The sequence below is a fragment of the Trachurus trachurus genome, assembly GCF_905171665.1.
Source record: "Trachurus trachurus genome assembly, chromosome: 5".
Classification (NCBI taxonomy): domain Eukaryota; kingdom Metazoa; phylum Chordata; class Actinopteri; order Carangiformes; family Carangidae; genus Trachurus; species Trachurus trachurus.
The window spans coordinates 18,942,557-18,968,362 of NC_139896.1; the positions used below are offsets into that span (position 1 = coordinate 18,942,557).

The 25,806-nt window shown below is 40.9% G+C and overlaps 3 protein-coding genes across 3 annotated transcripts in view; 1 reads left to right on the forward strand and 2 right to left on the reverse strand.

Moving 5' to 3' along the window:
* Positions 1–25,806, reverse strand: part of tp53rk (TP53 regulating kinase) — a gene marked incomplete at its 5' end in the record, with an annotated part of 199,246 nt that overhangs the window by 130,409 nt on the left and 43,031 nt on the right. The window lies entirely within an intron of this gene.
* optc (opticin) lies at positions 278–3,373 on the forward strand (the record flags this gene model as incomplete). The annotated part of the gene is made up of 6 exons (XM_083971288.1): positions 278–484; positions 1,526–1,685; positions 1,810–1,968; positions 2,144–2,346; positions 2,697–2,792; positions 3,206–3,373. The coding sequence occupies 6 exons, from the start codon at positions 278–280 to the stop codon at positions 3,371–3,373; spliced, it is 993 nt and encodes a 330-aa protein (XP_083827414.1).
* Positions 4,704–25,801, reverse strand: LOC310985671 (dihydropyridine-sensitive L-type skeletal muscle calcium channel subunit alpha-1-like; the record flags this gene model as incomplete). Its single annotated transcript, XM_083971289.1, has 42 exons — positions 4,704–4,734; positions 4,866–4,990; positions 5,504–5,623; positions 5,936–6,066; positions 6,452–6,553; positions 7,042–7,144; positions 8,093–8,189; positions 8,552–8,679; positions 9,389–9,548; positions 9,919–10,010; positions 10,348–10,413; positions 10,598–10,723; positions 10,817–10,843; positions 11,450–11,497; positions 12,108–12,191; positions 12,305–12,415; positions 12,637–12,795; positions 12,890–13,091; positions 13,580–13,726; positions 13,877–13,929; positions 14,008–14,115; positions 14,218–14,305; positions 14,416–14,522; positions 14,797–14,856; positions 14,964–15,093; positions 15,290–15,422; positions 15,761–15,830; positions 15,923–16,025; positions 16,413–16,527; positions 16,605–16,725; positions 17,279–17,486; positions 18,274–18,499; positions 18,782–18,942; positions 19,387–19,468; positions 19,628–19,773; positions 19,875–19,978; positions 20,260–20,465; positions 21,477–21,629; positions 22,209–22,351; positions 22,571–22,710; positions 25,005–25,110; positions 25,614–25,801. The coding sequence occupies 42 exons, from the start codon at positions 25,799–25,801 to the stop codon at positions 4,704–4,706; spliced, it is 5,010 nt and encodes a 1,669-aa protein (XP_083827415.1).

The following is a 25,806-nucleotide window of genomic DNA, read 5'->3' on the forward strand; positions in this document are numbered from 1 at the left end:
AGCTGTAGGAGCTAGAATGTGACACATCAATCTTCAGACTAGTGGACAACCTACACTACCTTCTGAGCCACAGCTGCCCTCTAACCTAACAACTGAAAACAAACATTACCCCATCTTCTTAAAAACCAAAACCAGACACCAGAGGGAAATAAATTCTCATTTTTGATAACTGAACTTGAATTATTTTGATTTTCCAAATCCATGTGAATAAATTTAAACACTGTCTGGTGACATATCATGGACACATATCCTTCCTTGATGTTGGCAGGTCGTCTTCATGTCTGAGCTGAGGATGTCTCTGCCGTCTCTCATGGCGGCAGTGGTCATGGTCCTGCTCCTCCTCAGTCCCGGCCCTGGCACGGCAGCCCCTCCAGGGGAGCCAGAAGATGACTCCTTTGACTACGACCTGAACAGTGAGGACTGGGAGAACCTGGATGTCAACATTTATGGAGACAGTTATGATTACGATGACTTGGACCAAGAGGTGAGGAAGAAGAACAATTAGTACATTAGTGTTAATATACATGTAGGGATTGATACTGCTTCTTGATCAGCCACATATCAATTCTCTGATCAGAACTTTTTGTTCTTTTGGAAGAAAAATGAACAACAATTTAAAAAAGATTGTTTAAACTTTTAATTGAAACCATCTTGAAATATATCTAGAAATGTGAACCTGATTGTACAGATGTGTGTGTATTTGACCTATAGTAACATGGACAGAGTACTGACATTGACTTTTTTTTCACAAAAAACAAACCTTTTTCACTTTGCGATCAAATAAAAGAGCCTGTCAAACAAATAGATATTTTGCTGTGTTGGTATGTTTACTTGTAATTTCTTCATTACTGCCTTATTAATGATGTACAAGATTTACTATGCAACGCTTACACTTGTTGTAATTCTCTGCTCTGTCTACTATAGAAATCTCAGACCAATAAAAACTATTGTTACATATCAAGTAATGTTGTAGCAACAATATAAGATCAGTTACTGTGACTGGTTGTTAATTATTAAAGAGAGTTTTGTAAAAGTTAAAAAAAAAAAAAAAAAAGAGAGATACTCCAAGTGTCTTTGGCTCATTGTACCTCATGACAATCGTTTAACACCAGCAAAGTTTATATGTGGGTCAATCAATCCATCACTTTGTGCATATAGTTGGATGTTGGATGGATACCATGTTCTTGTTTGTGGGTCCAAGAGAATGAACTCTGAAGTGCGTGGTGACCCCTGACCTTTCCTCTAGAGTCACCAACAGGTCAATGTTTTCTCATATTCAGTGAAACCTCTTAATATCTACTGACTAGCTTGGTTCAGTCATCATGACTCTGTGATCTTACTTTTCCTCAACTGACTAAAAATGGAGGTTTTGAGTGAAACATCTAAACAACTACTAAACAACCACCAGGTTTCCTTCATCTCTTACTGGTTGTTATAGCACATGACCTACAGTCATTCAAATTAAAAATGGAATAATGTGATTTGAACTGTTTTCGTCTTTCTGCTACTGCCCACCCTGGGACAGATAGAGGTGGGAACCATAGCACCGGACACCCCCTCCCCAGCCTACCAGCCCACAGACCAGCACTATGAGGATGAGGAGGAGCCACTGCCCACCCTGCCTCCGGCTCCAAGCTCCCTGGACTTCGACGGACCAGGACTCTTTGGTCCAGAGACTGGATTGGGTAGGTCAGAGAACCTTCTGCTGTCTACAGTCAGCAGACAGACAGACAGATATCCCCCCATTTAGATACGTGTGGGTCATTGTGAGTCTCTTTGTTGAAGTCTCCACCCTCCATTTGTGTGCAGGTATGCCCACCTGCCTGCTGTGTGTGTGTATTGGTGGGAGTGTGTACTGTGAGGACACAGGCCTGGACCAGATCCCACCCCTGCCAAAAGACACCACCCACTTTTATGGTCGCTTCAACAAGATCCGCCATGTGAAGAACACAGACTTCCTGAACCTCAGTGAGGAGGACCCCCTCTACACACACTCAGATACACTCTTCGTAGTCTCATACCCAGTTTACACTCTGGCAGACCCACTCTAGACAATGATAACTTTGTTAAATGACAAAATGATGTGTCTTAATTGATACCTGATTATGGAATGTATCTTAAAACATGTTCTTTTCTTAATCAGAGAAGCTCCAGTCCATTGATCTAACAGGGAATCAGATCTCAGGGATGGATGAGGATGTGTTTCAGTCCCTGACCCAGCTCCAGGATTTGTTGTTGCCTGATAATAACATTCAGATCCTGCCTGAGCTGCCAGTCAGCATGAGACGCATAGATCTACGCAACAACAAGATGACCAGCCGTGGGCTACACACTGAGAGCTTTAAGGTGAATCTCCTGCACATGTCAGCTGTGGACCTCGGGCTTATAAATTATAAGTTATAATCACACATTTAATAGTTACATCAGTTTGTGAGGCATGTGTGTAGGTGAGAGGAACAAGATGGATGATATCTGTACGTGAACAACATATTTTCCTCTGCAACCCCAGAGTGGAAGTGTTATTGTGTACACACCCAGGTATGGTGGAGAGTTACGGTACATAAAACACACACCTCACAGATCATAGACCGATTGTCCCTTGGGGAAGCAGTTTTCTAGCCTGATGAATAATGGTGTGAGTGTGGGCTCCCTCTTGTGGATACCATCAAGTGTTGCTGTGTCCTCCCTCTGTGCAGGATATGACCAAACTTGAATTCCTCTACTTGTCTAACAACAACCTGGATTATGTTCCTACTCCACTGCCACTGAGCCTGAGAGTGTTACATCTGCAGGTAAGAGCAACCATCTCTCACTTTCTGTTTATTTTCTACACCGAAAAACACGGTACAACACAATATTACACTGTACAATACAATGTAATACATTGCAGCCCAGCGTAACAAGACATTATAACACAGTAAAACACAGTGCAACAAAGTTTACCACGATACATCATTGTGCAAAATATTACACAGTACAACACATCAAAACACAGTACACAGGGCAACACAGTAACATAAATAGCACAGAATAAAACAGCACATCATAACAAAAAAAACACACACAGTAAAAACACAGTGTCACACAGGACAACACAGTGAAACACACAAACAGTAAAAACACAGTGTAGCACAGGGCAACACAAAACTACAGAGCTGATCTTAACCCTTTTGCCTCTTGTTTCTACCGTCTCCCTCACAATCAGAACAACAACATCCAGTCTCTGCACGAAGACACTTTCTGTGACAGCCACGATCGCAACTTCATCCGCCGCAACTTGGAGGACATCCGCCTGGATGGCAACCCCCTGAACATCAACCTGTTTGCCCAGGCCTACATCTGCCTGCCCCGTCTGCCGGTGGGGAGCCACTGACGGCTGCCTGAGCTGTGGCACTGACCAGGCCGCAGTAGAGACATGATGATCCAAGAGTAGAAGCTGTTTGACTGCAATGTTGTTTTGTGTTAGGATTGTGGGTAGAAGATTTTGTCTAAACATCCATTCAAACATTTATAATGTAAAGAAATGTAAAGAAGCATCATGAGACATGCTTTGTGTGACGGGTTTTTAAAGCTGCATTTATTCATTATCTAACTTTTTAAAGTGTTAGCAAGCAGCTGATTTAGCAACCCCATCGTCCATGTGGAGTCACATTGACAGGGTCTATGTCCTGAAACCAGAACAACTGAAGGACCTGAAGGCTCCATCGACCTGAAGCGTTGGCGATGGGTTCAACTTCACAAAAACCTTTCAGATGTTATTTGATGCTGTGCCAGAATAAACTCACTCACTCAGCTGTACTGGTATAATGGAGAGAACAACAATTTGAACCATGAGCTGTCTTGGTTTGATCATATCTCTTTCAACAGATCAAGTTTCTAGAATGTGTTTATTTCAGATCCAAATTCTTTTTCTGTTTGTCTTCATGTTTGAAACACACAATAAGAAACACCTGTTTAAGTGTACAAGGTTGATGTGAAATTGCATACATGAGATACCTGGTACTGCAGGTAAATGTACCTTCTTTCTGAGGTTTACTCTAGACTTAACAGTGACCTTTTTACCTCTGTCTGATCTTTATCTTCATGCGGTGATTATTAAGCTCTGTTGTCATAAATCCTACAACACCATCGTTCTCAGAAGAAAAATAAACCTCAAACTGATGAATGAACAGACCAGACTTCCTTTCGCCTCTTTAATATCACACTGACTCATTTCTCCCTCAGTTAGAGACACAGCTCTTACCAATGCTGAAGATTATAACGCGTCAGTGTGTTGTTCTGTTGTCTCCAATGATCCAATCAACAGATACAAACAACAGAAGGTTTAAAAGGAAAATTAGTGACATTTGGTGTAAAACACATGCTGGCCAATGAACACTGACAAAGTAGGGTCAAAACAAATATAAAAAAAATATTTAGACGTTTCATGTAAAAAGTTTAAAGCAGAATAATGTTTAATAATTTAATGAAAAAGAAAAAAAAAAGTATTTTTTTAGTCTTGAGCCCAGTCATCACAGTCCAACCTGTTGCGGTCTCTGTGCAGCTGAAGTCAAAGGTCAGAGGCCAACTCTGTTAAAACAGGCTGAGGAAACAAAGGGAGAAGAAGAAACAATGAGCTCATCTGCTGTGAGCAGCAAACTCAATTAATTATCACACACGACATCCACCTCCACATCCAAACCAAGAGGACTCAATGATCCAGGTCAAGTCACCCCATAGTGGTACAGGTCAATACTACGAAGCACAATCTGAGATTATTGTGGCAACAGGTTTAACTCCAGGTCTATCAGTCCAATGATGGTGGCTCACCTGTAACTGTGGTAAATACAACTTTTGATAAAGGACCATAACAAGAGTGCACTGACCTGTGATTGGCGTTGCTGTTGCCTCCTTCCGCCATCTGCAGGGGGCGCTGGTTAGTGGCCTGACCGGCTATTTCACCCTCCGCAGAGAAAGGGTCTGAGAGATTTCCAAAGAGACTCCCCTGCCGCTGTGAAGACAAGCGAGCACAGGTCACACACATGAAACTGTGTAAAAATGTAATATCATGATTGTAATGTCCAGAATAATTACAGTTATCAGTATTATCATGGTGTTGTTAAATGTGTCAAAAAATCTTCCAAACCAGTCCATGGCACATAGTAATAATGATTATACATTTACCCTAACCCTAAGTACTATAATAGTACTTATAAAATCTAAATGCTCACACAAACCATCAGGAATTTCCCATGTGATTTAGTATGAAAACAGTGACTGTTTCATCTCTGGTGAAGACACATGTCTATACAACCTTGCACACACACACACACACACACACACACACACACACACACACACACACACACACACACACACACACACACACACACACACACACACACACACACACACACACACACTACACATTAGTGGTGCGACCGTTACTGTCTTCAGACTTAAAACATTACAGAGTCTAGTGATCATCTCTCTAGTGGGTAGCTTTGCTGTCTCTCCCTGTTACCCTGAAGATGACTTCTGCAGCTTCATCTCCTCGGTCCAGCTCCTCGTCCGCCATCAGGTCTCCTGAGATGGTCCTGTGGAGCTCTGGAGCTGCCTCCTCCTCGATGTTCCTCAGTCCTGCCTGAAGGACAAAGAAGAAACTCCGTATGAGACTCTGCTCTTGTTTTAGTGTTTTATGGTTTGCTTTTATTTACTGTTTTATTGTTTCTAATTGCTTTTAAAAACAATGAAACAACTGTTCTACTGTCTGTTTTATTGCTTTTATGTACAACACTTTGTTTTCAACTACTGTTGTTTTAAAGTGCTATATAAATAAAGTTGAGTTGAGTTGAGGACTTACAGAGTTCAAATGAAATTGAAATGAATAATGGGTGGAAGCGACTGAGATTAAATAATCACTGGAATACTTCACTGGGCACCATCAAACACTGACCTGGATCTCATGAGTGGCACTGTTCTTGGTGGGCCTGTAGCCATAGTATTCCTCCTGTCTCTTCTTCAGTTTCCTGAAATAATCCTGGATCAGGAATGTGGCATAAAACTTTCCCACCGTCACTTCATCATCTGTACAAAACACAGAAATCAATAAAAGCGTTGAGTAGCCAAAATATAGGGAAAAAAAGGAGAGTGAGGCAACTCCACTGCACTATGAGAGACAGACATAGAAAAGTGAGACACTTACTGTAAAGTATTTAGAATACCCCAAGCTCAGCAGAGTCTGCAAGGTTACATGATGCTAACTCCCAGTCATCTATGATTTTCTATTTTGAAACTAAAGTAACCTGCAATGTTTTGTGCTTGAATGAAGCTTGGTGTTTGGGAAGGAGGGGAGATTAACCTGTCCTAACCCTAAATTTTAGTGTGAATGCTAATACATGTTTGAAGATCGTGTTAATATCATTGCAAATGCAAGTACCTATAATGTACATAAATGTTGTTGAACACTGACCTCCAATAGGTGGGATGACCTGATCCAGTAGCTTCATGCTGGTGCGCTTCCAGATCTTCTTGATGATAGCCCTCAGCTCCTCATTGGCTTGCTCAAAGTTCCCTGAGCAAAGGAAGAAGAGAAGTTCATTTCACTTCTCCTAAAAAAAACACATAAACTTCACAGGTGCAAAAACACATGTGGTCACATGTAATCACAGAAATCATCTTCAACGCAAGCAATTGACACAACAGAAGTATTGCCAGGGGACACTGAAAAGTGTTAAACTTGTCGGGACTTCACTCCTAGAAACACTTCAGCTGTGTTGACTTTGCAGCACGTTGATATTGTGAGTTTTTGTTGTTACACACAGTTTTCAGGATTTTCAGGATGATTGACATTAGAACATTTCACCGTCATTCAGTTGAAGGCCCAGTGTGTAATAGTTGGCAAGGTTTATTGGCAAAATCTGAATATACTACCCATGAGTATATTTGTATAAATTATATTACTGGTAAATTTGGGTCTTTGGCTGAAAATGTATTTTTAATTTCCAGCCCACATTCAATATAAATGACATACATTTAATAAAAACATTTAAGGACACAGACCTTCTGTCTTTATTTTCAGTGCAGTTCTAACAAGAGCAAACAAAGTGGCGTTGAAGGTAACTGTCCCATCACTGTTCAGAGGCATGTTCATGGAGACCAGCCTCTGTGAACACAACACACACACAAAACAATGCAGAAATATTAATAAGAGCAAATCTTTTTAAATTAATACAAACAAGAAAATATACCTTACAGTATGTATGTATGTATGTATGTATAGTATGTACATACTGTAGTAAGAGTATGAATACTCTTGTTTGGCCAGTGGCCTTCATTTTTAAAGCAACCTTTATTTGTGTCAGACAATAATATGCACAATATGTTTGCATTTTGTGTAACTGCTTTTCCATCCCCATATACTGTATTATACCAATTTTGACGTCATTGTAGTCGTAATCAAAAAATAGCATGGATTTGATGATTGGTATGTCTTGCTGTGTTTGTGATATAATAATGACAAAACTAATGAAGGAACTCCTCAGTAACCACTGGATCTGTCACACAACTACAACATATAGTAGTTGTGTGGTTTTCATATTTTGTGGTACAGTTCTGTTGAAATGTGCTGCTAATTACTCACTGAAGAAACCTAATTAGTGCTTTGAGAGATCTAATAATATCTAATTAGTTTGCAGCAGCATTGTCAAGGAGGCTTCCATTGTCTAATGTTTCTGAAATATGGGAGTACAAACTATCACCATACCAACAACCTGCAGCTTGTTTGATCAGTGACTTTACCTCAAGTCTGTAAGCACAAAGCTTGAATGAGGAGAACATGGTGCAGACTGCTCAGTGTTATTGTAAGCGGCATTAGCTTTCCTTGTGTTTGTCATTAACATTGGTCGAGTGAATAGCAGCAGACCAGGAGCAACTATCTAAATATCTAGAGTGACACTGCTTTAAAATACATGCTCTGAAACATGAAGAGCTCCACTCGCGGTGGGTTAACCCTTTAATTACTGAACTGATAATTCCTAATAAAAATGGATTAGAAGAGCAACAGAGACCAGTCAAGACTTTAGATCAGAGTCAGGATGAACATGTCCCTCACCTTACAGGCGATACGATGAGGACAAAACTTTCCAAACCCCAGAGGAGGAGGTATTCTGCGAAGAAGTGTCACCACATCAAGGTGCTTAATCCGCCCTCTGTAAAAATGAATTAGAGATTTTATATTCACACTAAAATAGTGTCAAAATCCCACTAGGACTTGTGAATAATTAGCATGTTTTAGCTCTATAAGACCCAAAACAAGACTTTTTCCCCCACATTTTTCATTCATTTACATTTTTCCTTATGAAGTTTCAAGTCATTTTAAAAGTTTCACAAAAGCTAAAAGTACAATCTAATTAAATCACCCCACATGATACACAACCAGAGCTATGTAAATGAATAAGAGCAAAGCAAGGTAACACAACTATACAAGCATACACAGGTTTCAATCCAGATTCTGAACCCTGTTAGACACACACACACACACACACACACACACACACACACACACACTTACGTGGCCTCAGGGTCATACTCAGCCCAGATTTTCTTGAATTCATCCAAGTGCTGGGGGCCAAGGATCGACCAATCACGTGTCAGATAGTCGAAGTTGTCCATGATGACAGCAACAAACAGGTTGATGATCTATGAGAGACAGAGGCCATGTGCAACTTTAAGTGATTCTTCAACTTCTGCTTGTGATAACCACATTTTATTTATTTATTTATTTTTAAATATTATTTCAAACATGTAAAACAAAATAAGGCACGACTGGAGTTTGTTCCTTCCTATGTAAATAACAGAAACAAGTTCAAGTACCAAAAACAACAAAGCATAATGATCACACATTATTCGAAAAGGAGTGAAGCTGTGCTTATTGAGTCCCACCCCTTTTCCACAAATCATAAATAGATCGATTATTTGTCTTGATGCCCAAAGTGCCCTTTTGTCTATCCAACACACGACTGGACATTAGACTCAAATCGTCATTTGGCACATAAACTGTGAGACTGCGCATCGATTCCTAGATCAAACAAAACCTGACAAAGACCAAAGACCAGATGAAGACCAAGGACCAGACTGGAGGATAACTGAGTGACAGGGCAGAGGAACTGGAGAAGATAAAACCAGCTCTATTAGAAATTCACACAGAACTATTTCACCTGACCTTTGCGTTTGATGTTTGAGACCTGGAGACTGTTCTGTTGTTAAGGTTGCAACTCCCTGAACTGCAAATATCAGTCTTGTGTAAGCTCCTTACTTGACCCAAATACTGGACATGTGAAGTGTTCAAGCTCAGACAAGTGAAATATGAGTCAAGCGTGTGTGTGTGTGTGTGTGTGTGTTGTTTTACCAGAAAGGCGCATAACATGTAGAAGCTCATGAAGTAGATGATGGCGAAGTTGGATCCACAGGTGTATTCCTCCCCGGGCAGGTAGTCTGATTTAGGGTCACACCTCTTTCCGTACATAGAGCCTAACATCACTTCATGCCAGGCCTCACCTGTACAACATCTGCACAACAGATTGATCACACAACTTCACATCTGGCCTGACACACATGAACACAGTTTGTGGACACTCTGGCTCCTTCTCAAGAATAAGCAACTGGATCTGTAATCTTTAATTTAACTATGTTAATTAAAAACTAAAGAAACAAAAGCATCTGTTTGGTCATTTTAATGCGTACAACTGAGTCACCTCATTTTATGAAACCAGCCTGTCCATATATCAAACCAGCTTCCTGTTTACATACCATAGCAGACGTAGGAATGGGGCCATGAATTTTTATAAGGTCAGCTCAGCAGGAACTGAAAATAACCTTAACTGGCGTCAGTGTGTGTGTGTGTGTATGTGTAGTAGATCCAAGCGGCAGGTGACTCACCTGAATAACAGCAGCACAGCCTGTGGGAAAGTCTGGAAGTTGTTGTTCCTGTTGATGTATGTCCCATCGACCAGAGCAATCTTACCAAATATCTACAGAGAGAGAAGAGAAGATGTCTGTCATGGTTCTCGTGTCACGTACCTCTTCTGATTCCTCAACATCCCCCATTACCTATATATTGCCATACAGTATGAAATCAAAACTCAATTTACATGTACAAACACTGTCACTCACTTTTCACTTTGAAATCATTAAATCTGTAACACTGTAGCAGGGAGGGGTTATTGGCATGTTATACTGTAGTATATCATCACACCCACCATATTTTTCTTTTTTGTTTACATTATGAAAATATTTTGATGAAGACTCAGTTAGAGAAATAGCAATATTTGAGTGTGTGTGTGTGTGTGTGTGTGTGCGTGTGCGTACCTGCATACCAACCACAGCATAGATAAAGAACAGCATGAGGATGAGCAGGGCCACATAAGGCAGAGCCTGTAACACAACAACTGTCAGTCACGCAGTAACACAGTAACATACATAGGCTCATGAATGTGATGATGATGATGATGATGATGATGATGATGATGATGATGATGATGATGATGATGATGATGATGATGATGATGATGATGATGATGATGATGATGATGATGATGACGACGACGACGACTCTGACCTGCAAAGACTTGATGAAGGTCCACAGCAGATTGCGTATGCCCTCGGAGCGGTTCAACAGTTTGACCAGGCGCATGACACGGAACAGTCTGAAGAAGGTGATGGACACACTCATGTTCTCAGAGGACTTCACAGGGAGAGACAGAGAGACGTTACACACTCACAGCTGACACACTCACTCACACACCAGACTGAGAGAGGGAGAAATTAAGCAGCTCACCGCAATCGCCTGCATGGGATCCACTGCCTGCAGACACAAACAACATTTATAGTTTGTACACACTCGTGTGGTAGATTTAGCGTCAACACAACCACATCTGATATTTCAAGAAGGAAGAAGAACAACATTCGACATGCAGAGTAACAGGTACAGGTACAGTAAAAGGTTAATACAGAGTGCTGAATATATTACACTAGAGCTGGACTGTGTGCAGGTCAGGCCTGGCTCTGACCGCTCCAACAAATCATGCTACTTCATTCCTCAATTTAAAAAGTAAAAGTAATTTATTTTGTCTTAGTCGATTTGAATTAACATTAAAATTATCATGATTAGTTGGTCTGCGGCCAAATATAAACTGGACACATCAGGGATATATGTATATAATTAGATATAATTTAAGTTAACTTCCTAAGGGCGGAGGTGGGTTTAAGATTGAACACATGTTAGTGAACAACATTCACTATTACTGGAGTCATTATTGACCAGAGGATCTGTAGCCTGAGCTGTGAACCTGTTCACCTCTGATCATCAACCATCATCTGGCTTTTAAACGCCTTTGAGAGTCCAAGGCTTGTTTAGACAAATTTCATGCAACATGCGAATGTCATGCAGAGTGAAGCAGTGGATAGTTACAGCGCAGCCATGGAGACAGTAAAGTCCTCCAGAGGAGGCCAGTGCTGCCTGTGGGAAGAAACACAAGAGGAAGTGATGTCAGAGAGAGAGAGAGAGAGAGAGAGAGAGAGAGAGAGAGTGCGCGCTGTGAAGGTGTGCGTGTGGCAGCACAGGAGAAACATGTGTAATGTCATTATTGATAAAACTAAAGATGGACACACCACATGACCAAAAAGATGAATTGGGATTTTCACAGATTGTTTTACAATACTAAACCACCAAGTGTATCTGTAGGTTACCACGTGCAGCCAAAAAACAAAACACTGTCATCATTTTCACTGGTCACTACTGATTGTTATGTTTTGACTGTCATTATCAGGTTTTCCAACCACAGTAAATGCAGCCTGAAGGAGGTACAGACCCACTTCATATGCTGCTGTTTTATTCACAAGGCAGGTGATAAATGCAGTGGGGGGAAATGAAGGTAAAACAGTCCTCAAGGAGATTTAGGTCATACAAACACAACTAGAATCAACACTTCATGTCTCCTGGCTGACTCTGTCACTAGTTTCAAGTTACATTATGTATCCATTCATATTATATGAACATGTGAAGTCCGATAACCTCAATTAATTCATTGTGTTTGTGCATGTGTGTGTTTGTGCGTGTGTGTACTTACATCAATCTCGCTCAGCATTACGTCCACAACACTTCCAATGACGATGACAAAGTCAAACACATTCCAGGGATCTCCAAAATAACCCTGAGGAAACAGCACAAGTGTGTGTGTGTCTGTGTGTGTCTGTGTGTGTGTATTCTGTACCAACCAGAGAGGTCCACTTATCACAAACAGTAACGTGTTGGTTGATGACTAACCTTGGCTTTAAAGGCCATTAGTTTAAGGATCATCTCCACGGTGAAGAGCACAGTGAAGATGACGTTCAGCATGTCAGACAGGTGAGTGACGTGGTCTGACTGGTTACAGTGCTGCGGGAAAAAGAGGCACAGGGCGCTAAATGAAGAGAAAGTGATGGTAGCTTGTAATGAGGACAGTTACAGGTGGACAGCCAATATAGTTAAAGTAAGATAATCATCAACGATTAAAGAGAAAATGCACAGATTAAACCTTCCTCTTACTGTAACTCTCTCTTTTTCTAAACCTGACTGTGTTGAATGTATGTTTGTGTTGTGTTGTGTTGTGTTCATACCTGCATCCCCAGACACATGGTGTTGAGCATAATGAGCAGGAACATCAGGTACTCAAAGTAACAGGAGGTGACGATGTACCACACCTGATACTGGTAAGGGTTTTTAGGAATGTAACATCTGAGCGGTCGGGCCTTCAGAGCGTACTGCACACACTGACGCTGTACAGGTTGTAAAAAAGCAGAGGGGTGTTTACAGTGCTCAGACAACATAGAGATGTAAATATGTCTATTTTGTGTGTGTGTGTGTGTGTACCTGGTTCTTGTCCAGCTCACAGTTCTTGTACTCCTGCTCTCCTTGCTCCTGGAAGGTGACAATGACAAAGCCCACAAATATGTTCATCATGAAGAAGGCGATGAGGATGAGGTAGACGATGAAGTAGATGGAGATGGCCACCCGGTTGTTGTACACTGGGCCTTTGTCCTCTAGATTTGAATCTATGGCCTTATAGAGAATCCTATAGGAAACATGGACATGTACAGTGTGTCAGGCTTTGAAGTATCAAAATGCAAACAAAGAAAGGGTGAGGGTGAAAAAAAAGAAACCAGAAAATCTAACTGCTTATTTATTTTCTTTATTCACTGTGTGTTTGTGCTTCCCCTATACTGTATGTTTTATTGTTCTGTGGGTGTCTCTGTTTTAGAGCAGGAAGATCCAGATCTGCCACTAAAGCCATTATTTTTATCATAATTATTATTTTTATTCTTACAATTATTATAATTACTACCATTTACCCATTTATCTAATTTGTTTTGGGGTTATAAGAATCACATTAAGAGTATGACACCATTAGTTAGTTCGGGGGTACAACTGTAATTTCACTGTTACAATGAACAGTTCATGTTCATGATCCCCCCTCCCCCCCTCAGCTCTCTTTGTCCTCTGAAACCACACTGATCAATAATATGGATCTGGTCTGACTTAATCAGAAATTAGTTAACTCACTTGGGCCAGCCTTCGAAGGTTGAGATGGTGAACAGAGTCAGCATGCCATTCAGGATGTTGTCAAAGTTCAGTTGAGAGTTGGTCCACTTCCTCTCACGGACCTCCATCTCATGAAGCGCCCCCTCCTGGTACTTTATGTACCAGCCACTGCAGCAAACACAGGCAGACTTTTACTGTATGTTCAATGTGAGTGTGTGTGGAGGAATACAAATTCTTGCGGTCTTGCGTCTTCATAACATAAAACCAGACAGAGGTTTAATCTGAAGACACAGCATCACTGACCAACAGAGTCCTTACCTGCAGCTTTCCTCAGTCATCATATCAGGATCTGTGCAGGAATAGAATTTCCCCTGGGAACAGAAGTGATGGTGGTCACGAAAAGGTCAAAGGTCACTGTGTTACTGTATTTTCTTTGCTTCTCCACTCACTTTGAAAAGTTGGACTCCGATACAGGCAAACATGAAGTCCAGCAGCATGGTGACCAGGACGATGTTTCCAATGGTCTTCACAGCAACAAACACACACTGGACCACATGCTGCAATCACAGCCGTAACAGAAAGATGGTAAGCCAGCTCAGTGTGAAGCCATCAGTACAACTGGAGATCTGTCCACACACACAAACACAGACATCTCATACCTTCAGCCCCTTGGCTCTGTTGATGGCCCTCAGGGGTCGGAGCACCCTTAACACCCTGAGAATCTTCACCACTGAGATGGCACTGGATCTGATACCACACACACACACACACACACACACACACACACACACACAAATGTCCTGATAAAGAGCAGAGCTGAGAGAGGAGGAACATCAGTGATAAGAGACTTCACTTACTCCATGCCCATCGAAAGCAGAGACACACTGACCACCAGCAGGTCCAAGATGTTGAAGGAGTTCCTGCAGAAAGAGCCTTTGTGAAGAATGGCTCCATATGTTGTCATCTGGAAAAGCAGTGAAGTACATTTACTTGAGTATATTTCAGTAATATAGAACTTTTACTCTGCTGCATTTGAAGTAGTTTTGACTGCACTTTATGTTACGTAACTGTTTTGCACCAATCACCTAAACAAACTCCTCATATATGAAAAATCTACTTGGCAATAAACCAGAGTGGTCATTTTACAGTTAATCAAGCTGAAATCACAACTCTCTTTTAGTCTTTCATGTGTGTGGTCAGACAACATCAAGATGATCAAGATTTGTCTCTGTTGTTACCTTGAGCACAATTTCAGCTGTGAACACTGAAGTGAAGACGATATCAGCATAGGCCAACACCTGAAAATATTGCATCATATTTAATATAAATAATCATATGATACAAAATAATAGTGTACTTTTATGTTAATATGACATTGTTGTAGAAGAAAAATGCACTTGGTCACCTGGTTCCTGAAGGACATGGGGTCAATGGGATCCTCAGCAGCCAAAGAAACGGATGAGAGCAGGATGAAGAGGAGGATGATGTTGGTGAAAGTAGTTGCATTTATGATTCGATGGCAGAGCTTCCGAAACCTGAAAGAGTTAAAAAACAAACAAAAACAACCCCACATATCTCTTATAAATGAGGTCATTGAACCTGATCTGGTAACATTAAACTATCCTAAGACCTGCAATGATAGTTGCCATCTGACTTTACAGTAATAGGATTCCCAACAGAGACTCTTTGTGACTGACAGGACTATGGACATTAGACAGTCTTGTATCGTACTTGTTCTGGGGTCCAAAGATAAAAAATGAGCTGGCCTCTGGCATCGGCACTGCCTCCTCCTTCAGCTGAAGGTCTGCCATTGGACGAGGTCTGGGGCTCTCTGGGATATCAGGGTCCTCCTCCTCATCATCACCTAACCAACAGGAAGCAGAGTTGGAGAACAGATCCTCTGTGACTCCAATACAAGTCAGAGTTGTTCAGTCACATTTCTACTCGAGTTAAACTACTGTATATGCATTTGATTAAAAAATTCAACCCTAACCCTCTTAGCTGTCCTAACTCTCTCTTTTTAATCAATGTGCTGTAATCTATTGTTTGTTTGTTTTTTTAGGGTGCCTATTGTCATCTGGCTGGGGACTACAGCAGGATCTTAGCCATGTTGGCTAAAGCTGCCCTTTTTACTGTTACTGATACAGTTAAATAATTGGATTGTCCTCGACATAATAAACGAATAAACTAAACTGAACTTACCAGGAAAGTCTGCTGGAGGGAACGGGTCTTTGATTTCATTCACATTAGACTCAAACTCGTCAATTTTCAGCTGCAGAATGAGTCAGACAGAGAAAAAAAGATTGTATTTAGACTTGTATGATATGTATGGACAAGCTGAGTGAACGGTTTTGGAGGCCTCACCTTGGCTGTAGTGGGGATGCCCTCGATGCCCTTTGCTCTCTGCTCAGCCAGCTTCTTTGCCAGATTTGCCTTCTCTTCTGATGCCTTGTCTGGCATGTTAGCCCTGTAAACAAACAGCAGGATGATTTAACAGGTTGTTTTTAATCAAGCAACATCTCACTCAAGGTCATGATGCTGCGCTGAATATCATTATTGTAGATACAAGGCTGCAGGCGGGGGTGCTGAGAACAAGTACATAGTCTCCTGCATTTGTACTTTATCCAGTGGAAGGCGATTCAGTGAAACACAATAATGTGTAAACTATTTTGTTTTGATGATTATATTGTCAACTCTGCAAGTTCATAAAACATAAAACAGCTGCTCTGTTGTTCCTCTATTTACATGGGTCGGCTGTGGTGACAGTGAAAGTCACTTATGCTGCAGCACACTAGGTCATTAGGTCAGGAGGAGCTTCACAGAAGTGGGTCGATCTAAAAACAGGAAATCTCACCTCAGAGCTTTCTTGCGTTTTTTCTCCTCTGCCTTCTCCTTCTGAGCTAAAGTGAGAGACTCTGCCTCAGCCAGATTGTCAACAGCGATGGCCAGGAAGACGTTCAGAAGGATGACTGACAGGAGAGTTAAAGATTGTGGTCTACACACACACACACACACACACACACACACACACACGATATAAGGATACAGTTTCCACTGACAAAGAGGATGATGAAATAGAGGCTGACGAGGATTCCTGGCATACTGGGTCCTCCGTGAGCATTGATCCCATCGTACATGACGGCATTCCAGTCCTCACCTGTCAGGATCTGAAAACACATCAGTAACAACATCACTGTCAGTAGAACAGATTAATCACTGCAGTGACATCATTCACCGTCTTTGTGAACGCTTCTATGACAATTTCATCCTTCCTATGTGGCTGCACGTATGTTACTGCTTATGATTTTAACCTTACCGTATCTCCAGGGGCGTAAACTGATAAGTATACTAAGTATATTTTCTTCAAGGGTTAGACGTTAGGGTTTTTTTGGTTTTGGAAACTTTCGTCTATTACTCTGCTACATCTAAAGACGAGTATTACAGTATTACACACAAAAGTACCATGACTCTGACATTAAATTCAAGCGAAAGAAACAATGAGCCAGTTGGTAAAGGATTTGGAAAATAAGAAAGATTATTTTATTTTTAAGTGATTTAAGTGATTGATTGTGTTCCTTCAAAACCTCACAAGTTTTGCAACAGAGTTAGTGATAACATTGTTTTCAGTATTAATATTTCAGTATTTTTTTTAAATTAAGTACTCCAGTACAACTTTTACTTGTTGTACTTGTCTGTTAGCCTGCAGAGCAGTATGCCGACCTGGAACACGGTGATGAGGGCCTGAGGGAAGCTGTCGAAGGTGCTGCGGGGCTTGGGTTGGTCGGGAAAGTTGAACTTCCCTCCAAACACCTGCATACCCAGAAGGGAGAAGATGACGATGAAAAGGAAGAGGAGCAGCAGCAAGCAGGCGATGGAGCGGACCGAGTTCAGGAGGGAGGCCACCAGGTTACTGAGAGACGTCCAGTACCTGCATCAACAACAATGACAGATGACAACACATTTGCACCAGAAGAAATTGTAATCTTACATCTACACACATGTATGTATGAGCAGTGGTAAGTTGAACTACAGTTATATGTCTATTTGCATCTGATCTCAGAGCAGTGCTCTGTCTGTCCCATTACGGATCCAACGCCTGTTTGGCTCATGTAAGTCACTGCCCTCTTATGGTGGAAGCAGGGTATTGTTTCTGAATCTAGCTTGAGTTCCAACTGTTTTTTTTTTTTTTTGATGTAATGAAATCGTCCAATCGCCCGATTGTCACCCTGTGAAATTGCAGATAGCTGATAATATTAAACTGTGAGCAAAAGAGAAAAATGAGTGACTACATATTAAGCTTAAGAAGAAATACAGTGGGATGATAAATACATTTTATGGCTACATGAAAGCTAAATTATCATTGCAAATAAGTGTCTCTGTCTGAGTGCATGTGATGAATTATGTGTTTATATACTTTAAATAATAAGTTAATGATTCTCCTGTCTGTATTGCAAAACATAAATAAAAATCAACCACACTGTAAATCCTCTAATCAATCCACATTCATGGATTATTTATTATCTGATGTACAGTAGCTTGATTCTGTGTTTGATTTACTGATTTTATAGCTTTTGTTACTCACAAACTAAAACCTAAAAAAAATAAGGGAATAACTAAGATGTGTTAGTTATTAGTTAAACAGACTTAAATCCAATGTTTAAGATGAAGACTTCAAACATGCTCCACTCAGAGGCTCCTGGGTAATCATAGCTGACCTGGTTACTTTGAGCAGGCGCAGTAGGCGTATGCAGCGCAGTACAGAGATACCCATGACTGACATGACGCCCATGTGGACGAGGATGAGCTCCATGATGCCGGTGGACACCACGAAGCAGTCAAAGCGGTTGAAGAGTGACATGAAGTACGAGGGCAAACCCAGAGCGTACATCTTCATCACCATCTCCAGAGCAAACATGGACAGCAGCAGCTTGTTGGCGTTGTCTGTCAGTGGTGGTTTGGCCCGACAGCATCAGGAGGAAGACAATGGAGCAACATCATGGGGAATATAGATTTTATACCATGATAGGATGTTACAGAAATTAACAAGGCACCAACACAAGTTGTTCTTAATGGCATCTATGTTCAGTGAATTGCTTATGGCATCAGTCAGAGAACCAAATATCCACTGACTGTGAGTGCGTGTTTCCTTGGCTCACTCAGAGGAAGCAGATGTATGAAGACAATCACATATAAACAAACATATGAGGTGTGTGATGTTCTGACCTTGCCAGTTGGTGAGTCCCTCAGACTGCTTGTGATGCTCTGTGGAGATGGCCAGTGTGTTGAAGAAGACAAGCATGATGACCCACCAGTAGAAGAGATTGGACTTCACATACACCAGACATTTACGCCGTAGCCAACGATTCCACTTACGAGCCAGTTTACTGTAGAAAGTGAACAGAGACCGGATGAACGATAAAATAATGTGCCATTAAACTCCTGTCACTCTAATCCTATGTGCAAGTGTTTCTTTGGGGGTCTGAATTATACCAGAAAATAATGTAAACTATTGTTTTGGAATCTGTATTGGAGCATTATTTAGCTCAACTTTGACAGAAACGTCCACAGGTGTCTATCAGCTGGTTTGAAACAGCTGTATGATACCCACTTTGACAAAAAGTTTAATTAATGTTTGAATGAAAATTATGATAAAAGGTGCTGGACCTGTAGAGGGCCAAAAAAGTGGAGTGGAAGAATATATATTCAACCTGACAACATATACACCAATAAACACCACCAATGAAAACAGTTGATTTTAGAAACCACTGTGCTACAAATCTGGCGTACACAGTTTTTGTTTGAATAGGAACATAAGTTGCAGTACTGACTAGTAATAGATGATCAGCTGCATCGTGTCCATTTTGCCGACACTTCCTGTCTCTGATCCTCCATTTTCCAAGGGCAGCAGGCCTGATGAAGAAACACACACAAACTGAGAGAGACCCCAAAACCCTATTTTGTCAACATCAGTGCATATTTGCTTACCAGAAAAACATAAATGCTGATTTCAATGAAAATTTTAGGGTATTCTATTCTATTCTATTCTGTCCTGTGTGCCTTGTGTCCTACCCTGTCTCTCCTGGTCATTGTCCATGACCTCAGCCTGAGTGATCCACTCCATATAGCCCTTCAGGTCTTCGTCTAGCTGCTGGGTTTCTCTCAGCTTCTGAAACTCTCCTCGGGACTTGGCCTTCTCTCGCTCTTTGGTGAACTCACTGGCGGGAAAGAAGATAAACAATGTGAAAGACCAAGTGAGATAATATGCAGAGCAGGCTCCAAAAATGTCTGGGAGAGGGTTAGGTTCAGAGTGTCCTACCCACTCAGCACACCCAGAACCAGGTTGAGCACGAAGAAGGACCCAACCAGGATGAGCGTGGTAAAAAAGATCCATGGCCACTCCATTCCTATGGCATCATTTACCTGTCAGATAGATAGATAGATAGATAGATAGATAGATAGATAGATAGATAGATAGATAGATAGATAGATAGATAGATAGATAGATATATAGATAGATAGATAGATAGATAGATAGATAGATAGATAGATAGATAGATAGATAGATAGATAGATAGATAGATAGATAGATAGATAGATAGATAGATAGATAGATAGATAGATGTGTGTGTAACAGCATAGCCTATTAGTTAAAATCTACAATCAAACCTGAAGCTGCTGCTCCCCCAAGACCAACACCTTACCCAGTACAGGACGTCGGTCCACCCCTGAGTGGTGATACACTGGTACACGGTCAGCATGGAGAAACCCAGGTTGTCGAAGTGGGTGATTCCATTGTTAGGGCCTGGCCAGCCAGCACGACACTCTGTGCCATTGATGGTACAACGTCGGCCGTTCCCAGCCTGGGCACATGGAGCTGGCTTCTCATTCTCCACTGTCGCAATGATATCTGGAGAGCGGAGAAGTAGAGGTTAGTCTGATGTCTGTCTGTTGGTTCTTGCACATTAATATATTAAAAACTTAATTTAGTGACATTTCAACTGTAATTTCCTTGAAAATGTAGCTAATGTGGAACATATGGGAAGTGATGAGTAAGCTTCAGGAACGTCTGTAAACAAGTAGCCGAAACGTCTGTAAACACAAAGTAAAGATATGGCCTCAGAAAAAAATTCGGTTAACATGTAGGAAGAAAGTTCCTACTGACACGCTGTAGCTTTCGTCACTGTTACTTTCACATCAGCAACAAAGATCCACAGTTGCAACACCTTCCTCGACCTGGACTGAGCAAGACATAAGTAGGCTAATCAACAACGGATCTACACTTAAGCCAAACTCGCTTGCCCAAAAAATTCGTACGTGATTCGTACCCGTGCAGGGAAGTTACATAGTGCAGTTTCAGCCGACGCGACCTGGCTCAGGCTGCAGCGGCAGCACCATTCATCCTGATCCTATTAACCATTTTTCTCCCATTGCAATGAGTCTGGAAACATTATTTTAAGGCCGAAAAACTTAACGCAATGTTACTTTAAAACGCATTTTCTCTCATGTTACATAAGGTTAAAAAAAGCAAAGAAAAACGTTTTAACCATATCTTTCTCAACCTCTTCCACCTGGAAGGCAAGATCAATAGATTACAGACCCTGCCAATCATTTAACAGGCATTTTTAACTAAAACATGAAAAACAATTCAGTATCACCTTTTTCATCAATCTTTGCTATGAATTATTATAACGCCTAACCCATTTAATTATTTTCCCTTTCACCCGTAGCTCTTTTAAGTGTCTTTTATATTTGCCATCCATTCCTTTTTTTGAAAGCAGTAGTCTACTGTTATAACCATTATGGGATGTGAGGTGTTAGCATCAGAAACATCTGTAAGTACGTTGGGGAGTGAACTAGCCTGGTGTATGGTAAGGATTCCTGCCTAAAGCATATATAGCTTTTGTGAAACATACAGTACCTGTGCCTGTGTAGTAGCATGTCTTGTGCATTTTGCATTTGAAGAGCTCCAGTGCCATGATGGAGTAAATGGTGACCATGAAGAAGACCAGTAAGGTTATGTGAAACAGAGGCAGCAAGGACTTCAGAATAGAGTTCATCACCACCTGTAGGCCTGAGCAGAAAAGGGAATCACATTAACTGTCATGTCGCAGAATGTAACCTAACCTCTGACCCAACTGTACACCTGGGTTCTTTGACAATTTAGCCCATATAATTGGTTTGAGTTATAACTCTAATTTCCTATCTATCTATCTATCTATCTATCTATCTATCTATCTATCTATCTATCTATCTATCTATCTATCTATCTATCTATCTATCTATCTATCTATCTATCTATCTATCTATCTATCTATCTATCTATCTATCTATCTATCTATCTGACGTAGCCATAACTTAAGAGTTTCTGCTAAATCATCAAGTTTTAGTTTTAGCCTTACGATGCGTTATGAATATGAACCTAGTTGTGGAGATTGCGTCTCACGATTCTGTTTTATATTGGCCAGATTCACATCTTGGAACGAGGCTGGGCCACAGAAAAAACAAGTTCAGACCAGATTGATTTTACAGTAATATCATCTTTATGTCTAATGATAAATAATCTATGACAGTAGTAAAACAAACATTATTCATCATGCCATAATGATGCTGCAGCTCCAAAGAGTCAGACAACAGCAGACTAGTTACTTACTGGGGACTCCCGAGACCAGTCTGAGTGGTCTGAGGACTCTGAATGCTCTTAGAGCTTTCATATCAAAGCCACCACCCTTCTCTCCAACCGGAGCCTCCACTCCACTGATGTGGTTAATGGCATCTACAACCACAGTGAACAGCCTGCAAAGATACAGACAACATAGGATCAGATAGTTTGACATAAGTGGTTTCACATAAGTGTTTCCATTTTGGACTGCAGTGACAGTAAACAAGTTGTTTTTATGAGTGAAAACTGTCTTTAAAACTAAGGATGGATCAGGACCATGGTCTTGCTCTCTCGTCTGCTGTAAAGACAGCAGTTCTAAATGGGCCAAACTCAAACTTACTGTATCAACTTACCCGACAGACACACAAACAAAGTCCAAGATGTTCCAGCAGTTTCTTAAATATGCATCTGCATGAAACAGAAATCCATAGGCAACTATCTTCAGGAAGCACTCGATAGAGAAGATGATGAGGAAGATGTACTCCAAACTTTCCTGTTAAACAACAACAACAATAGCTTTGGTTTTTGTTGAACTTGGTCATTTTGCCTTGTGCATACATTTAGGTTTTTACTAGCCTAACCCATTGACAACATTCAATGAAGAAATACTATTCCAATTTCATTGGAAGACACTATTTGAAAGTCTTTTTCTCCTGTGGCCCAGTGTTGTAATAATATCATGCCTCATGTTTCTCACAACTTCATGGGGTTTTTTGTTGCACATCACACTAATCTCCTTCTGTCTGTTCACGTCACTTACACACTCACACACTCACACACTCACACACCACTGCAGTGTCTGATGGCTGCTCTCATTTCAGCCGAGGCATGCAGTGAATGTCTATTTTAACAACACGTCACTGACAGTGCCCTTCAGCTGATATGTGAGCCAGATATTGTCCTTCAGCCCTTGTCCTGGATAAAAACTCATTTGACAAACTCAATGAATTCACAGAACCTAATGAGCACATTAGGGTTAGTTTACTTTCTCTGAATATACTATTTCAGCATCAGACAGCAAAATAACAAAATGTGTTTCCAAGCCTTCTGAGCGTTTCTGGAACTCGGAACGCCGCAGACCTCTAAATCTAACTTGCTATAGACTTTATTCATCCAGATATTGCTTATCTATTTTCCTTAACCTCTAGCAACAAGCTGTCTTTCTTTAGCATGGCTGACAACTCTTCAGAGTCACGTGGCAGCTGAGGATGGTACCTGCGGATCGACTGCTATGTTTGACAAGACATGGTCAAAACATAGAAAATGTCTGGACTGCTGGTCAAAATCAGATTTTATTACCACAATCTGACAAAATTGCTGTACTAAATGAAAGATAAAGACTGGAGTTGTGATTTCAGCTGCATTGGCTGAAAACTAAGAGGAAGGGTTAAAAGATATATAATGTATTTCTTTCTTCGGATTTAGTTGTGTCAGTCATTGTTGGAAAAATGATGGTACTCAGGGTCAAGCACTGGAAGGGTCTTGAATCTGGGTCCCTGGATCAAGGACTAAACCTACAGTGAGCTACCCACCCAGGTGCCTGTTCCTGGGACAGTGCAGCAGTTCTTACTCCAGATTCAGAGCTGCAGTGTTTCTCTGCAGTTGATTGAGAAAGAGACGTTTGTTTGTTCTCTTCTTCGCTTGGCTGAGTTTAGCAGAGACATCCACTGTCTGTCTGCTGTCCTTATATCACACCTGCACTAACATATAGGTATCAGCTGATCCAGTCACTAGTTTATGTTAAATTCACACCTGCATTAAACATCATATCTAGTGAACACCTGTAATAGATCTGAGTTTCTCGCCCTGTATGCAAACAGCTACATCTTTTCTGTTTAAGACCAATGGACTCCTTTATGCACAAAACATACCAGGAAGATGTGCACACTGAGGGTAAGGTGTATGAAATCAAACTCTTTGGGAGAATGTGAGCAACTCTCCACGTACTCTCTACTGGATGTTATTAGTGAGGCAGAGGGTGAGGTAGTAATTAATTAACACATAGACATATCAGCATGTGCAAGTTCAGTTTTCATATTGTTTTGTGTTTTCATTACAGCAGTGATAATTAAGTAAGTAATTTGTGTTCACATATTAGGTTGGCCAGGTGTGAAGTTTTTAGCCGGGTCACTGTAAACACTGGCTAATATGCTAAATACCACAATGACACCTCTGCTACATGATGGACAAACTGGCACTGCCAAAGGACTCCATAAACGGTAGAAGGGAACAAGTTTTGGGATCAAAGAGATCAACAACGGCTCATGATGAACTTCAGACAGACAGGTAGCCCTAACCCAGAACCTTATTGCTGTGAGTCAACAGAGTTTACCATCATGCCACTGCCACCCATAATGATGATATTAATAATCCCAACGAACAAAAATAAATAAATAAATAAAAACAAAGTACACAAATATTACATTGAGACATTAATGAAGAAAATGCATTCTGGTTGGTTTAGTTCACACTGAATTATTAATTCAATCCATGTTGACCTTATCATGTTGAAATGATCCAGTTAATCCAGCAATAATCTTAGTAATCTATTTATATAATGACAAAAATAGGTGGATGAAACAGACAGACAATTAGGAACATTGAGTACTTTATTAACCCCAATACAAGTCTTTTGTTACCAAGTATCAGGTTATACAATGAAACAGTACAGATGGTTTGTACACATGCTCTGGGGCAATGTAGGGGTTTGTTAGAGAGGGGTACAGGCAGTATCCACATTACGTTATGGTGTCCATTTATGCACACTGCACAAGCATGCTGACGCACCAAATTGCTGTTGGTGTTGTTGCTGTCCTCCTCAGGCATGGGCAGGTACACAGCCAGAGCCACACAGTTGGCAAAGATGGCCAGAAGGATTATGATTTCAAAAGGTCTGATGGGGGGATTTATAGGAAGTTCATGTGGAAGAGACATTCATTCACACATATACATGCAGTGACAGTATAATGAAGTTCCTTTGTTAATTCACTACACCGAGTATTTTTACTTTTATCTTGACTACATTTCTATGAGTAACTCTTACTCTAGTCAAGTCAGTGGAATTATTATTATTATTTTTATTTTTTATGAAAATGCGACAGTTCATACTCCTCAACTGTCAATCATAGTTGAACCTGTCATTGTCAAAGATGCTACTTTCTACAGCCTGTTAGTTCTTCAGGTTCTACTTTAACTCAAGTAAAGATGTAACTGAACAACTTAGACTTGAACTGAACTAGTAGAGGATCTTTACTCTGACTCAAGTAATGGAGTTGTGAACCACTACAAAACACATAAAAGCTAATGATCCTGAATGACTCCTACTGAAAGTATGCAACAGCAACAATCACAAACACAGGCCCCTCTGCCCAGAGACCCCTCACTGCTGCAGGATACTTCCACTCCACGATGGTAATGCAGGCCTTACGGAAGGGATTCCTCAGTGTCAAAAAGAGGAGAGAGCGGGCTGGCCTTGGGTTTCCTCCTGTGGCCATCAGCTTCTTTAGCTTCTCCTTCTGCTTTCTCTTCAGAGTTTCCTCATCCATGATGTAGGATGTCAGCGGGGGGCTGCTACTGTCCGCCATTGTCA